This window comes from Acanthaster planci, linkage group LG20 (assembly GCF_054643075.1).
Source record: "Acanthaster planci isolate LZ-2023a linkage group LG20, COTS_SCS, whole genome shotgun sequence".
Lineage (NCBI taxonomy): Eukaryota > Metazoa > Echinodermata > Asteroidea > Valvatida > Acanthasteridae > Acanthaster > Acanthaster planci.
In genome coordinates, this window is record NC_141796.1 from 8,124,261 (window position 1) to 8,141,495 (window position 17,235).

Genomic DNA, 17,235 nt, shown 5'->3' on the forward strand with positions numbered 1-17,235 from the left:
AAATCAATCTTGAGGTTACTACTCTGCAACTAAATCAATTTTGAGGTTACTACTTTGCAACTTAAGGGAAGATGAAATACCATTGATATGTTTGATACAGATATAGATTGTGTTTTTGTTATTTACTATTGAACAACAACATGAATGTCTACTGAACATTTTAGTGTTTTTTTAATGTAACTGTCCTCTTTTCCTTCAATGCTGACGCGGCTGATACACAGATCGATATAGTAAGTAACCTATTTTTCCCAGTTTGTTAACAATAATTTGATGAATCTCGACCTTGTATAAAAGAACCCATATGGTTAACTTTGCATGGACAGTATCGAGTGGTTCATAAGACTTCAAAGGAAACACAAATACAGATTAAACCTTATTTCTGAGGTTGGACCTTATTTGTAAAATGATGTTGAAATGCCGCTCGTTCTTCGAGAAACTGCCCATATGTTGACACACACATCGGTCGCGAAAAAAAATCTACCCACGCGGAGTAAACGAAACGTGACCGCTTTAGCCAATTTTTATCTTTAATTTACTATTAAGGCGAAGAGGTGCTGGGTTAATTACGCGCATGCACGCTCAGTGCAACAGCGATCTCTGACCTTGCCTCAAATGAAAGTAATCACCCGGAAATTCTGAGAGTAACCTTGATCTTAAGTAAGTGGCTATGGAAAAAATGGATAAGAGTATGACTGGTTCACGTGCGTTGGGGAAACTGTTGCTCTGTTGAAACGCCACCAAATCGATACAACGGAAGAACACAATGGCCGTCGCGTGAGTTGGCTCTGACTGTCATAACTATAGACCTTTTTTCATTGCTGTCACGATCGTGTTGGACCTATAATGTGTTGTGATGGTAATGAGTGCATAGTGCGGTGATGGTAATCTACCGATTCTAGATAAACTCATGAAGTGCTCACACGTGCGGTTGCATGTGGGGGAAGCTGCCCGTAGGAATATATGCGAACGTTGTGGCCAAGGAGGCAGTGCACATGTGGTGGTATTGTTTACATTTAGTCACGTGGGGAAAAAAGGTCTGTAGCAGTTAACTTCTGACGACAAATTTTCGTTGAAACTGCGCGCAGACCCTGGGCTAAGTTAGCTGTGCATGATAAAAGTCATTGGAAGTCACTGTGGAGCTGCATTCGAAATCGAGACATTTTCGTATCAGATTCGTGTTAATGCACCGTCGCAAGCAACGCTTGTTTTATTTAAGAATGTCGGGTCTGTTTTCAAAGTTTTGCTTAGTGTTGCTTCCCACAGCGTGCATTTTTGTTCGAATTATTTTTAATGTGCTAAGGTATGTCGTTACCTCTGAGACTGTTTGCAGTTTCTTGGAGAGTATCGAAAGAGTTTTAGGTTTGTGTTAGATTTCTTGATAGCCCTGAAATTGATCAAAGTGCTATTGCTGCGGGAGAAGGCTTTGGGTCTGTACTGTACGATAGATATACCCCTAAGCGCCGGTAAGCCTGCTTCACGCCCGTTGGTCTTTCAGCGTAAATTCCCTCGGTATACAGTAGTTCCTACTGGAGACTAGAGCGTTAACTTTAATTCCCGCGCAGAAACGGGGGCCATTGTTTGGCCAGGGACCGCGTAACTACGGGATGTAAATTGCAAGAATATAATCATGACGGTTAGAGAGTAACAAAAATTAGTTTGTCTGGCAGGCGTCAAACTAACGTTAGAACAAACTAACGCCTCCCCAAAAGAAAAGGAACAGTGAGCCTTGGTTTCACTGATAACAAAATAAAGAAAACCAAAAGTGGCCTTTTAAACCTGCCACCAGCGTCGGTGACACTAGTTCCTGCGGTTTTCCAATAAATTATGGTTGAATTTGGGTTTCCTTTATTTTGATACACCCTGCATATCCACGTGTAACAAACATTCTGTGCTTTTATTTTGCTGTGCCTCTTGACAGGGTGGTCGGGTAAGATTCAATTTCAAATTGCTATAATCTCTTATCGACGCATGGTTTTATCAAAAGAAATATGTTGTTCTTTTGCCAGTGTTCAAAGATGTATTTTTGTGGGAGTGGTTAAGAAATTGTCTCACGTTTTCACATCCATGGTAGTTGTTGCTTCAGGGGTTTTCTCAACCAAATGTGCCAAATAATATTTAAATTCATTCCTAGGTGGCCTAGTTAAAGTGAGTTAACTGACTTCTGTGGCATTTTGGTTCATATTAGATTTCAGGCATTGAAATCCGTTTTCAGTTGGGACAGTTTCATTTTGAATAGTCCTAAGGCGATGTTGTGATATTTGTTTCGTGTGGTTGGTTAATATTGTGGTCGGCTGACTTAACTTGCATGTAATTGTGTGTTTTTCTTCTTGTGCTTTGTATTTGTATGTTTTATATTCAAATGTATGTAAATGAATGAAATATGTTAATAGATCATTTTATATCTCTTTTTCTGAGTATTTAATATCATGCATGTTAATTAAGTTTAATTTTAGTTTCAGCACACCGCTAATTTGTCATTTTTCTGTGCACAAGTAAGTTCAGCAATTGCTTTACGTATAATTTGCACTTGTAATTCATTACTTATTAGTTCCAAGGACGAGTGCTCATCATCAAGTTTGGCGGTCAACCCTGTTAAATTGGCAAGGAGAACCCGTGTTACAAGCCGCCGCTGCTTCAAATTACCGTTTTATTATGTTATCTAGAGAAATCTGACAAAGTTTCTCAAGGCTTCAATGGCTTAACGTTGCTCTTGTTTGCATGTTGACATTAACGTCATTTCTTGTTTGAACTGATGAACATGGCGACTGGATGCTTTTTCATAGAAAAAATTGGATAATTTTGAGACGCTTGGTGGCAGCAAACATGACAGTCCTTTTCTATTTGTTTGCGTCATGCCTAAGCTGGTTTGTGCATGTTCAAAATGAGGCAAACAATAGACAACTACTGCCACAGTTGCTGGCGGCAAAAGGGTTTCACACGTCAATAAGTCCACTTCATCAAATTGTTTTATTGATGCCCTTTTCGCAGTATTGTAACAAGGGAGCGGCCTTGCAAATGTTAAATGTTTTACGTCTGTAAGGACTTTGCATTGTTGTTCTTGTCAGTGGAGCTGATAGTAAAGGTGGTGTTATTTTGAATGATGCAGTTTGTTGACTCAGTGCTAAAAGGTTATTGAAGCGAAAAAGTAATTTTTAAAAATATTCTAAGGGCCTCACTGTGAGCATGAAAGAAATAGTATATTGAAATTGACTGCATTTATTTTACTTATACTTATTAAACTAGTATTTTTGGGCCAACATGAATGAATTTCGGAAAACCTTTTTGACCAATTTCAACTTTTTCAATAAGGACCTTTAGGTGCAATTTTTCAATAAGGACCTTAAAGTACTGACACGTTTGGTGAAATCGTTAGGTAGCTTCCACCAGAAAAGTTTTTAACGACATTTCATTGGAATCTTTTCATTTTCTTCCTTGCTTGTGGAATGTTGGACGTAACAGAGGGTAAGCATCAAACTTATTTTAATTTTGGTCAGACCTTTTATTTTCATCAGTGGCTAAAGAGGCTTTATTTCCGAAAAAGTACAGCTTTAAATGCAGAGCATTAGGCTAAATATACACACTACTGGAACATTTTGTTTCTAAAACGTTGGGCTGCTGTGTATGGGGATTACACTGACTGATCAGAAAAAAAAGCTGTAAATTATAGTGCGCTGAAGTGACATGACTGTCGACACACCAGAATCAGGCGATTGATTGGCCGGTGTGTAAACACCCATGCGGACTTTTGAACCGAAATGGCTTCTAATTTTCCATTATCACAAGTCACATGGGGGCGCTCTTTACTTTCACTGGCCGGCCACACTTGTTTGGGAAAATGTAATTTGGCAAGAAGCAAACATGGACATTGGCACAAAAGGAAAAGGTCGCTGAAAAAACCAGCAGAAAAAAGTAAAATTCACTTTTTTATTGCCTACATTTTGTCTAAAAATTTGAAAAGTACCACGACCTTGACAAAGGTAGTTTGAGCGATATTAGCTGGCGATTACAATGAATATTAACAAACATAGAAAGCATTTTTGAGATTATGATAAAGTGTTTGAAGGGATGAAAAGCACTAATAAGCTCACTCATTTGTATGTTTTTCCTTGCATTAAGGGAGAGAACGCTCAATCAACATAGCCCCAATAATTTGATATTTGTGATAGACAATTGATACACGTGTTAATGATAGCGACAAAACTCAAGGAATAAAAGGAATTGAATTATTTCCACTGTTGTTTTTCTTTGCAATGCATTTGTTATTTTCAGAAAATTTATTTGTCTCCATCGTTGTACTTTACATTTTTCTTTAACGCTGCTGCACCTGTACACCGGTAAAGCAATGCGAGGTGAGCTGTAAGCAATTTCCTTAAGAGAAAGTTTTAAGTAATTATGTCAGCTTTTGCCTCTACAGGTTGTCCCAGCTTCTACTTATCGGAGACCCTTATACATTGTAATCATATCTCATGGTTTTGGCATATTAACCCCTTTCCTCAGGGTTTGGTTTTTTCTGGGACACCCTGTATATATTTAATACATTGTGCAACCTTAGCCGATTTTATTGGCAGACTAACGATAGACAGATATCTCAAGATATCAATCTGTCCACTTACTGTGGGAAGACGTATTTTTATTTCATTTTACTATCTGTACTTGACAACACGTATTTGAAGCAGAACGTGTGCTGTGACCACGAAGCCTGCACACACATCTATCTCGTCTTAACCATTGCAATGTTTCGGTTCTCATTTCATGCACTCGTTGATTCGTCCATGACTCTTATCATAGTTGGATATCAGGGTAAGTGTGATTACCAAACACCAAGGCGAAATCTGTGATCATTTAATCGGAGCATGTGTTTTTAAACGGCCCTAAACCATTGATTCCGATAAAAATCAGATATACCTAGAACCATGCTACTTCTTGTTTATTGTCACTCTTGTTTTAAAAGCTAGTGCGTCGTATTAGGAAAGGCCTATATTAGTTTATTTGGAGACTAACTTTGAACTGACCCGTGCCAGTTTAAGAATGTTTAAGGTTAAAAATTTAGCTTTCTCTCCACATAATGTCATTGAAAATTTATTACTTTCTGACATGTGTCACATCTCTGTACTTCAATAACACCTTTGAATGTTGTCTTTTCACCATTTCCTGTTGTGTTGGCTTTGATCTGAAGAACTGCGACAGAACCACCGTAAGTGAAATGTTGATTTAACGTTTATTAAAACATTAAAACGTGTACACTGTCATTTTTATCTAAGATGCAACGATTTGTAAATACTTAGGAGCAAATCGGGTTTTATTTTTTTACAATTAAAAAACATTGTTGTGTCCATCAATTTCAATGGTTATGAACCACAAGCATACATTTATAGTGTACAATGAAACCAAAATCGATTTGTTTGACTTTTCATTACAGCTGTGTTTTGGGTAGTTCTTGTTATGCAATAATTGTTATCAGCTTTTACTGGAACAGTTATGCACCTTCGTAGTATGTGGTTCTTTGGACACTGCATTACTGTCCTTGTCTATTTACTTACTATTCTATGTCGTTATTCCTTCAAAATTTGCGCTTCCAGGACTGGAGGGAATGGCATAAAGTAAGTAAAAACTGTTTTACCAGGGTGAAAGAATATATTAATCTAGCAGTATACATAGGCTAAGATTTGGTAACACTCGACTGAGGTTAACAGTTTTTTGTTTAGTTTAAAGGGGCTAGATCTCTGTGAAGATATGATCATATCTGTAGCTATTTTTCGCTACGGATCAACTTGAAATAGATGGCTATGCTTGTTGTTGCGTTTTTGATATTGCACCGTCGGTCAGAGTATGATAGATGGCGCGATCCATTGATCTCGTACTTTTTCACTCTCTGCAGGCTAATGATGCCAGCAGATCCAGACAAAGAGATCGGATACGCTATCAAAACCTCAACAAAAGACGGCTTACGGACATTCTACAACGGAAAGAGCAGGAACTCCAGGATGGTCTGGACCAGAATCGCAGGTAATCGAAGCGAATCATTTCTGCCAGCTCATATATATCTCGGCATAATACTGTTAAATTCCCTGTTTAACGAATAATGGGAGAGTTTGAGACGGTGGTGGCACCAAACGTGCCATTTTTTTCGCACATGCTCAGAACATACGTGCGCCTGCTCAGAACTAATAGAAAGGCCTGGTATGTTTGCCGCCACCGAGCGTCTCAAAGTGGTCGTTGCAGTGTCTAATGTGAGGCCAACGACTTGAATGTTTCAAACAGATTACAGAGCTCAAGACGAAACCACGATAGTGGACAAATCCGATCCGGGATTTGTTTAGGTCTTGATAGCCTTGATGTGGACGGGAAAACGATTTGGACAGCCATTTCGTAAGACTCCATAACTGGTGAATGGTCGTAAGAAGAGTCTCCCCTTCGTTTCTTGACAGCTTCCCATCTCGAAACTAATTTACAAAAGTCTTGTACAACAATGTATTCTTACACTGCAGCTGTCCCCAGAACTGTTTCAATGTTTACCGTGGGGCACATTGTATAAAACGCGGAGCTTCTGATTATGAAGCAAATGCACGGCTTTCCTTGTGAACACTCCTGGGAGATGCACCTGCTAATCAGGGGACAGGGAACATCGGTGGCACGTCATGGATTGTTAGGACTGCAGATATATAAATTTGGAAATAAAATTAACGCTGAAAATGAGATTGCAGTTGCCATTGAGGATTAAAGAGTTGGTTGCCTTTTCAGAACGCAAGATACTCGCATCAAGGGAGTTTATATCTCCCGCTGCCTTTTTTCAGTTACAAACAGCCTCAAATAATCATCACCTGGTATTACTTTCGTTTTTGTGCTCCAGGCGCTAAGTACACCATGGACCTTCACTCAGCTGTTCCGTTTTCTTTGATTATTCCCACACTGCTCTTGGTATAAAGGCAAATGTCTCCATCTTCACCCTCACCGTCTCAGCGAAGGTTATTTCAGATGCTATCAGTAAAGCCAACTTCAAAGTGCTTCGCGACTTCATCTGAATCTGTGTTCAACCAGGTATCATAACACACATGTGTCTAAGCAATACCATGCCGTGTGACTTATTAAGTCTCTAAACACAATAGAGTGGTAAAAGCAAGTTGATTTTAAAAAGCACTTTTAAAGCGAGATAAAAGGGAAGGAAAATGTCACTGACTCGGATATTAGCCAAATTCTTAAGCACAGATTAAGTAACCGGCTTGTTACTTACGTTGATTTATCTTGTTCTATGTTTACCGGGTGCATAATAAGTGAATTTTAATTAACAAAGAATGCACTCATATGTACAGATACTTCTTTTTCGAACTACTCACTCGTTTATACAAATTAGACAGTCGTGTAAGATTATTTGGTCCGAAGATTTTGATCGTATTGCAAAGTAGTTTACCTCCAAAGTAGCTCTGAAGCTGGATACACAACGTACTGGCCTTTTGCGAAAGAGTTGAAGGGGATATTTGGGGTGTTTCTACTGAATTACTATGTGAACGTTGATGTATTTACTTTGATGCGCCGGGATGCTCTGAGTTGGGACCGGTCGGCCCTGGTGATTTATTCCTGCATGATGAACAACACGTAGCCCGGCTTAACATGAAGTTGCGTCACCTTTCCTTAAAACCCACTACGACCAACCTCTGTAAAATAAATGATAGAAAAATTCATTTTAGCCTTCGGAACAGCTTTTCGGGGACTTTTACTTTTTGTGGTCACCTGTGTATCCCAGGAACCCTGGGGTATCAGAGGAGTATCAGCGGGACGACCGGGGAAGGTGGCGCATTTTAGAAACAGTAGGCATACTACCACTTCGTCGCAGGCAGTCAAGATTGTTGGAACTAGGAAAAAATGGATAGTCATTTATATAAAACAAACATACCATTTGGCCAGCACCCGAAGATCTTGGAAAGTCACTTGTGGGCTGTCATCAGCATGTCACGTAAATATTAATTAACACTCGCTATGGTTTTCAATTGTTTGAAAGAAATATTGATTCCATGCTTCTGATGAAAGATATCTAGACAAACATAGTCGGAGAAAACTGCACTTCTGTAGATTTGAAAAGTAGACTGACCCTTTCCTAAGCCGAATTTGTCAATATAAATTAAACTGATACCTTGACAAGTTTTGTTTAGCCAGATTTGAAAGGTGCCCTTAACAGATCAAGACAAATAGTCTTAAGGCAATACCAGCAGAAGTCGCGATGCAGTTAGAATACTGCTGCCCTAAAATCGGCCTCAGTGAAAATTACTGCATTTTATGTGTTGTATTTGTGCAAAGAAAGAGCAAAGAACTCAGCATTGCTATTCACTCTAAGAGTTGTCACTTACGCAGCACTCTAAATGCATTGTGAACTTAAGGTGTAGATCCCTTGTGAATATAAATGGGTTATATAAAGAAACCTGATTATTACAGAGCTCAAGGGCTTGTGTACCCCCCCCAGGAAAAGTACCCGCCGTTCAACAACATTTCAGGTCGCGCTTTGGAGGGTACATTCATCAAACACTAAGTGTAGGATATTGAGTCCCACGGATGAACTGAAAATATTTTTGACTAACTGGGTCTTTTTATGAATGAGAATCGGTAATTTTTTTGAAAACTGGAAAACTACAACCTGAAAACTAAAACCAAATAACTGTGTAACGAGAAGAGGACCGTGTTGTCTATAAACGTCAGGTTTAGCTTTGTATTTTATCTTGGATGAAAATTCACAGAGTATTGTAAATCATTCGCAATGCTGTTTATTTTTCCCTACAACTGTAGATATAATGTTAGGTATATTTGCTTACAGTGCCTATTACACATGTTCGCACCTGCAGCTGGCAAACAGAAGTTGTAGAATGAATTCGCTTTATTGTACAGCACAAAACGTTAATTACTTAGTACTTAGAGTACAGTGTGTAATGTGTAACATTCCTTTGTGACGAAATCTGACACGGGACATTTATATCTTACTCAACAGTGACACACAAAAGGACAAGACAGAGAAAAACTAATAATTAGAACAATAAAAATGCGTAATACAATCCATGTAGTTACATTCTGTTGCTTAGAAACAGTGACAAGTATAAGTCATACAATGTTGAACGTGTCAAATGCGTTAGTATTGGCCCCTGAAATGTCACCTGCTTAGTAGTCCTCAGGTTGGCAAAGTAACAGGGCTGTGTTCGTAAAACTGTGAGACACATTTGCTGGAAAGTTGTCAAAATCAAACAGATGATGTCTGAGCTAACTGATGCAAGCTCCCATTCCGAAATCCCAAACTGCCTTTGAAATCTATAAATAAATAAATGAAACCACTTTCAATTTAGAGAAAATTTGTAAGAAGGAAATACCTCCAATGGAACTTTAGGGAATGATCATTTCGTGTGAGGAGATTCCCCTCGTTCATCTTGTCCTTGCTTTCAATCAGAATGGGGGATAAATCGTCACTGGAATAGATGAATGAATTTTCATTCGGCAGAATGTATTGATTAGTTTAATTATAACCTTTTGAGTCTTAACCCCAAACATTATCTTCAATTAGACCCACACTGCAGATAAAAATGGGAACCCCTGTTCTATGACCGCCCGCCCATAATATATTTTAGACAGTGATTTCTGCAGTGTATGATTATTGAAAATCGAAATCTGGATATTTTTTCAAGAAACTTATATTGTCGGATAAAAGATAATTGTCCCTGCTGTTTTGACAAACATGCTAGTGTCACAATTACGGAAAGGGAGCTAGTGTAATTGTTTTTAGAATCTACTTCTTGGGTAATTGAATTACAATCACAAATTAAACAAATAGCTATTCACTCCAATGTATACCCACAAAGTCATAGATTGAATTATTAAATAAAAGTGTCAAACTGCAAAATAACCCAAAACAACAAAACAGCCAACAACTGTTAAGTATGTAAGACGTCGTAATTATTAATAAAAAATCAACCACTTGAGTCAAAAAACCTATTCAGATATCAATCACTGTAAATCCGTTTATCTGTGATTACAGGGAGAAAGTACACACGAAGTCACAGCTATAAAACATTTTCTCCTTACTGTAAGAAGGAATAAAATTCTAAAATTCAAGAGAAAGTGCCGCTCATATTCGTGTGAAGTTGCTAGGCTACACATCTGAACCCACAACTTCATCACCCAAACTGCCCCAAAGCTAGATTTAACATTTATACATGTCGACATTAATACCAAGCTATCCCAACGCCTTCTTCAAGGGAACTGAAAACTTTTGGCTGGGTCACAAGATTTGTAAATAAAGTGAACTTTAAACAAGAAAGCTTAAATAAAGTATTATATTGAACCGTAACACTCTGTCATGCTTCTTCTTAGAGTATTGTCCCTGTTAAGTATCTAGATATTTAACTATGTACTTTACTGAGAATGTGAGGACATTAGTGTTCATCATACACGTTTTCCTGTGATTTGGTCTTCCTCGTATAGGGGCGATTCTCACACTACAGTGCGCCACCAAGAGGTTGTGACGGAGAGACCGTTTCGCCGAAAGCACAAAATGGGACAGAAGGGTACCCCCAACAAGTCCAATTCCTATACACACTCCATCCTATTGTCGCGTAATACATTCCTGCAGGTGTCTTAAAAGAATGCCCGAGATACCAGTTTACAATGACCAACACAAACGGGGATAATCGCTGTCCCATAGTTTTCTTCGTATGAAAAGCACAGCCTCTTTGTCACGATTTGTATTGACGTGCATTTCCGTGGACAACTTCGAGAACGGTTTGTTAGATTGAGACATTTCACGCCATAGCTGAAGAAAGGATCAATTAAAACTTCTCAAAGAAACAAAACGAATCTTCTGCCCTGACAAATAAAGATCTGGAGTAATTCAAGTTTCCGCGTACATCTGGTGGAAAGAACTTCTCGCCCATTTCTCAACTGCACTGGGAGAAAAGGGCCATTTCGTGCCATGGCAACCTCTGTGTGTCACATTGTGAATCGCCTGTATTCGGGCTTACATATTGAAAATAGCCAGGATCTCGTCCTCCCATGCTGAGGTAAGGCATTTCCCAGGTAAGTGGCCGAAGACTAGTTTAGCCCAGTTTAGCGCGTCTGCATGGTAGCTGAGGTTAAATATAGGTGATTTAGAACTGCATGCACCTACCAGGAGCTTGCTCGGGAGAGAGGTCAGTTTTCAGTATTTAGGGTCCCCAAAACATGACATTAATCTTTGGATATCCGTGAGATTTTGAACAAAAAAAGGAGCAAACGTTGCACCTTTGTCCTTCCCACAATGCCTTTCTACCATCGTGCAAAATCACCCATGAAGTATTTGCAAATAATCTTATTGACAACGTTTGTACGCAGAGGTACGATTTCATTTTTGTGGTCTAAATTGTTTGGGTCTATGGTACCCCTGTGTCCATTGTGCCGGGTAAAGGTATTACATTTGAAGCAAAATATGGGACGGAGAGAACCCCCCCCCCTTTTTGGTCATTGTTATACCGGAATTTCAGGAATTCCTTTTAGATACCTGGGGGGTTGTGTTAGGTTGCAGTAAGAGCGTTTAGAGGATTCGGACATATGGGGGATACCTACCCTTCCGTCCAAAATCCTGCAGTGCCGGGTATACCTGCTTCCCTATAGTCTAGGCCTACGGTTAGTTCCTGCTGGGAATTGAAGCAACTTTTTGTTTCTGGTACCAAAGGCAAGCTGTACTGGCAGACGATGTGTGATATACATTATGTTAATTTGGCACTACTTTGCACAAATCGGTCCGCGCTGGCGGCCAGCCCCAAGTGTATAAAAGGAGAAGTGTAGGCTGAATAATTTTTGTTCTACCTATCAGACTAGGTTTCTGCGTTCCTGTCATTCTGTTTGTTGAGTTGTGCTCATTCCTTTCTATTGAGTTCGAACATCCGATACAATAGGATACTGTCCGTGTCCGCAACTTTATAAATTCAGAGGGGCATATAACATTTTATTTGTCGTTATGCAGTTTTAAAAGTTGGTGTCAGAAACTTCTCTGACGTGATATTTCTGTGGGTAAAGGAATTTCGTTTAAAATCTGATTCAGGGGAATGTGAATCAATGCTGTAGTAACCTTGCTCGTGCCTGTGACAAATGCATATAAAGTGCCTACATTTGACTGAAGGGTGCCTCCTAATACTACACGAATATTGGCATCGTCATATCACTCGGATAGGCTGGAATAAACCTTTTGTGTAATCGTTGTAACTAAATTGAAATAACAAAAATAGCCTCCCAGACACCCTGGAGATATACCAGGCAAGATATGGGACGGAGGGGTACCCCCCCTTAACTGTCTAATCCCTATACACACTCTAGACTATTGTTACTTAACACACACCCCTAGAAGTCTGCAAAGAATTCCTGAGATTCCGATCAAACAATGACCAACACAAAGGCGGGGGGGGGGGGGTTCTCTCCGTCCTATATCTTGCTTCAAATGCCTGGAGACGCCAGCAACGCAAAACCTGTATAGGTGAATTAATGTCATTTCCCATTGGGCACACTCTTTTCCTAACCATGCGAAACGATTGGCGCTTTACGCGTTTGTGTGTATGTAGCCAGAATCAAATCAACTTTAGATTGATTCTCAGTGTGGATCGGCCAAGGGAGTTTTCCTCTCGATATTAAACATACAAGAAAAACGCCGCTGAAGCTAGAGGGCGTTATTCATCGGGGCTAAAGTTACTCGACTAATTGAGACATCATGCACCGGAGGACATGAGGGCTCTATCTGTCTTTGTACTGTTAGCATGCCTTGCTCTTGATTCTGCCGAATCTATATTACTTCCACTGTTTCCACTTCTTCAGCACAGGCATGGAGTGTGTTATGATGCTCTAAAATGGTCAAAGTATTAGGTGTACCAGGGACGGATCAAGGATTTTTTTAAGGTGGGATGGAAAAATAAAAATAGTAGTGGAGGTTGGTAAAGCTATTTGAATTTCTCTTCTACATAATCCTCAACCGTACACGCAAAATAGACCTTTACATAGCTTATGCCTTTTAGTTGGTCCTCTAACCTTTAGACGTAGGCCTAGGCCCCTTAAAAGAAATTTAAAAAACTAAACATTGGCTCTGAAAGTTTTGAAGGCCTTTGGGTGGATCCACCTTCAATACTGTTTTCGCCTTTTCGTCTCGGACGATCGCAATGATGGGCCAATTCTCTGTGGTCCTTCGTTCGCATGCGTAATGAACCGTCCAAGTACTCTCTAAATTATGAAGAGTGAAAATTCAATCCCTCCGATTGAAAATAAGGACCAGACGAATTGGAGTGAAATTTCCTCACTCCAAAAGATTGACATTTCACCTTTTTCAGTCTAAATTCAGAGTGATTTTCACTCTAAAACGTCTTGTCTCTAATTTCACTCTTTCCAATGTAGAGAGTATAGGTACATATACCAGTAACAGTTCCACGTTGTGGGGGCATACGCTCGTTATTACACTGATTTTGTTAGGACAGGTTTTTGTGGACAGAGAAATGTCCCTTTAATTCGGTCCTATTTTACATAACCACGAAAACGTCCCAAGACGGAGTGCAGGCCTACCCACACCGATCCGCACTCGTGGCCCGTCGAATGCGGTGTTTGTTAACCATTAACTGGAATCGCACACGCGCATGTGCTAATCAGCTCCATCCAGCTGTCTTAATTTGAATTAATAATGGAGGCAGCGATTACCCACGAATGGAAGGGATTCAGATTTGATTGACAAGGTGGTTCATCCTAGGATTCGATCTCATCTCGCCGTGGAACATGCTCGTCGTTGCGCGTAAGATATCCTACACCGTCTGGCCACGAACCTTGCATGCAATTGCAAAGAGCTGTCCTGCCACGTTTCCAAATGAGCAGTCATCTGGCAATAGAGCAGCAACTCGAGCAACAGTAGGCGCTGTTTACGATATTTGATCATGGTTGGCTTGAAAAGGGAGTCCTGTGCTTGCAAGAGTCGGTTTCCCGGATGGGCTGCTTAGTGTAATATTTTTGGACGAGAGTAGTAAGAACCAAAGAGTTTGTTTTTGCCGTGGGCGTAAATCCTAGGAACCGGGGGTATACATGTATATCCCCTCGTACTTTTTGACGAGGGAGGAATGGGTCATTTATTCATCCCCCTTCCCCACTTTTGTGGTGAGCAAACATTAAAACGGATTATAACGGATGGTCTGGACTTCCAGCAACTAAAAGGCTTTGAATAGGCCTGTTAATTTTGAAAAGGAAAAACAATTTTTAACAGCCATAAATTATAATTGTCATTTTGAATACATATTTATAGATATACATCAACATCATGAATTTCGGCCTCTATATTGAGTCATATAGTGTCATTCCCCTACCTTTCCCCATCCGGCACCCCCCCCCCATTTCTGGCACAAATTTACGTCACTGGGACTTGTTTTTTGCAAGTGCAGCCTCATTTTCATCTAAAGCGTTTTAATATGTATCCTGTAGAAATAGGAGAAAGCACCCGGTGTCTGAAGGGGGAATGAACCACCGTTAAGATGTTTCTACCTCTAAGCCAACTCAATAGCAGGTCTTTCTACATTTCACGCCGTGCATGTTTGAACCGTCATATTCAAGTATTGATCGGGAAATGACTTGCTGCAGGGCTTGGTTTCTCAACATTGTTATTGGTCGGCGGCAAACGAAATCGTTCATTGTGGTGGGGTGAATTCTGATCAAAATTCATGTACTGTCTCCGAGTGACTCTGGATGGTCAATCTGGAACCTATCCATGTATGAGTGTCGGGCTCGGTAACGGTCTTTATGCTGAGAAAGTAGAAAAAGGAGACACGGTAATGAGCAAAACAGTAACCACAACTTCTACGCGAGAGGTACTTTTAACCCATTTAATTGCTTTTCTACCATCAAGGGCATCATCAATTGTAATATAAAACAAAATATAACTTTAGTTACGTACGCAAGAAACCTCTACTTACATTTCCCCCAATTTGTGTGTTGAAAGAGAATAATGTGATGTGGAGTCAAAACAAAAGCAGAGTTATTTTAACGCCATTCACAAAGCGCGGGCGTCCACACAAAAGGAATGTAATTTTAAACTTGGTCACACGGATGTCATCGAGCACTAGCCCAATGAAATCCCATACCCACACTCGTGTATGTGGTCATTTGCCAGCGCTGGGAATTTCTTTCTTCCTTTTGTCTGCGTGGGTTGAATGTAGGTTTCAGGAAAACAAAACATTCCGCGCATAGATGTCACCTGCAATGGCAACGAAGAAGAATCTCTGTCGATCTTATGCAATATATAAAGCCTAAGTATCCTGGTCGTCTGAAACAACGCGGGAAGATCAGTAAAACCTGTTACACAGTAAGACTTGAAGCACAAGCCATACGTGCGGAGACACTATCATCATCACATCTCCATTGACGTGTCGCAGAAAATTTGTACACAACAGTTGATCAGGTACGTTTTTATGTTTCACCAAGTAGCATTTCTGCTGACATTATTATAATAACTATTGCTTTTGGTGCAACGGTATCATTTCCGACGAGGTATAAATAAAAAATGCACACAAAAACACATACCCACACGGTGTCTTATAGCATCTCGTAATTGTGACGTAAAGAAAACCGGATAAAGGCACACTCCATTGGTGGGTTCGATTGGCTTTCATGAGTTAACGCGGATTTAACCTCGTCCCCACCCATCTCGCTTGTTTGACACAGCACACGGCCATTTCCCCGCCAGGATTGCCCTGTGTAAGCTAATAGAACGCACCCCAACCTTGCTTGAGCAGCAACCGTTACCTATGAGCTCGGTTTTCCCTTCGGTTTTAGTTTTTGTCAGGTGATCGAGTGTAGAGAAGCGCTTGGGATGTGCATAGCCCGTGATGGGATCCTCGAATTGGGCGGGATCCTGTGAACTTATACCGTGAATTTCAAAATTCTCTATCCATAGAGATATCAGGGATCTCTAGGTGGTAGGTCTGTAGCCCACAAACCTTTTGATTATTCGCTCTATAAATTTTGTCCACGTGGAGATTTCAACCTGGAAAGAAACCAAAATGAAGATACGACTTTGGCGACGCTCAGTATACATTTTTAGGGCGCCATTTACGTGGGCAAACAGTATGTGTCAGTGTTTGCCGAATAAATCTGGTTAAAGCGATTGAATAACTTTTTTCAACGTAACAAACCAATGAGAAACGTCTCCAATGCGTTTATGTTAATGCCAAGCACCAACGTCGGCGGGCATTAATGACTGCCCGTACCTGACTCTGTTGTAACAGCGCACTTCGTCAAGATAGCTGTCAAGGGAGTGTGTGCGGAGAGACGACACTTTTGACATAAAGGTGGTTATCTAGTCAATTCGGCTTCGGCGATGTACCCGTTCCTGTTTCTCCTCGCAGGGGCTGCAGCCTTTGGCCTCACGGGGGCCAACCAGACGAGGCCTCTGTACATTGGGGGTCTCTTCCCGCTATCGGAAGAGGATGGATGGAGTCGATACTTCGGGTGGGCGAGTCTAAAGGCCACCGAGAGAGCCATTGCCGACATCAACAACTCATCGGAAGTCCTTCCCGACTACGAAGTAGTCTTGATTTATAATGATACAGAGGTAAGTGGTATTTTCAGCTAATTACGCCTTTCTTAGCTTATCTGTCATTGGTAAGCTACCTTACTTATTCACCATATTGTGGCGGACGTTGACTTTCAAACTGTTCAAAAAGCCCGAAAGTACGTCGCCAGAGCTCTGTGCTAGAGGGTAAAAAGGCCAAGGACAAAAGACGGTGGAATCAACGCAAGCTGGAATAGTATGGGAACGGTCAGTGTGAAAGTAGAGACCCATTAAGAATTTCAGAAGACGGCAAGACCTATATACAGACGGAATTCCAGTCAAAAGCAACATCTATTGACCGCTCTCATTTTGCCTGCGACTTGCATGGGCGGCCAAAGTATGCAGGTATATCACCGTTTGGTTGGTTTTCGACCTCTGAAAGGGATATTAACTCTTTGTGATTATTCTTTAACATTTGTGCTGATGGTCAACAATAGCTTTAAAAGCAGCCAATTCACTTGCAGGAAAAAAAAGAACAGAAAGGGCGCCAGGTTTGGTTGAACTGCATGACTCTTCACCCATTTTATCTTGTTTGGTCTGGTGACTTGTCTTGTGATTGTTGCGACCACAATACTTGCAAAGGTGTTTTGGGAGAGAGTTTTTTGTGAATTCTACCTAGCAATTTCTTTAAATCCCCATGAGAACTCGCGACATATAATTTA

The 17,235-nt window shown here is 40.4% G+C and overlaps 1 protein-coding gene and 1 long non-coding RNA gene across 4 annotated transcripts in view; both read left to right on the forward strand.

The window, feature by feature from the left end:
* The window catches only part of LOC110974908 (uncharacterized), a 63,074-nt gene extending 52,753 nt beyond the window's left edge, over positions 1–10,321 (forward strand). Inside the window, exons 3-7 of one of the 2 annotated variants that reach the window (XR_015423488.1) lie at positions 222–4,800; positions 5,177–5,194; positions 5,580–5,600; positions 5,879–6,006; positions 6,851–10,321. This is a non-coding gene — a long non-coding RNA (uncharacterized LOC110974908). Of the gene's footprint in view, positions 1–221; positions 4,801–4,820; positions 5,195–5,579; positions 5,601–5,878; positions 6,007–6,850 lie in introns of those variants that run through there. The other variant, XR_015423487.1, reaches the window with a different exon arrangement.
* Positions 10,322–14,450: 4,129 nt separating this feature from the next.
* LOC110974934 (gamma-aminobutyric acid type B receptor subunit 2-like) overlaps positions 14,451–17,235 on the forward strand; it is a 33,858-nt gene continuing 31,073 nt past the window's right edge. The window contains exons 1-2 of one of the 2 annotated variants that reach the window (XM_087130707.1): positions 14,451–15,421; positions 16,368–16,573. Coding sequence is in view for 1 of the 2 variants with exons in the window: in XM_022226916.2 (XP_022082608.1) it covers positions 16,340–16,573 (234 nt within the window). In the remaining variant the exon portion in view is untranslated. Of the gene's footprint in view, positions 15,422–15,462; positions 16,574–17,235 lie in introns of those variants that run through there. The other variant, XM_022226916.2, reaches the window with a different exon arrangement.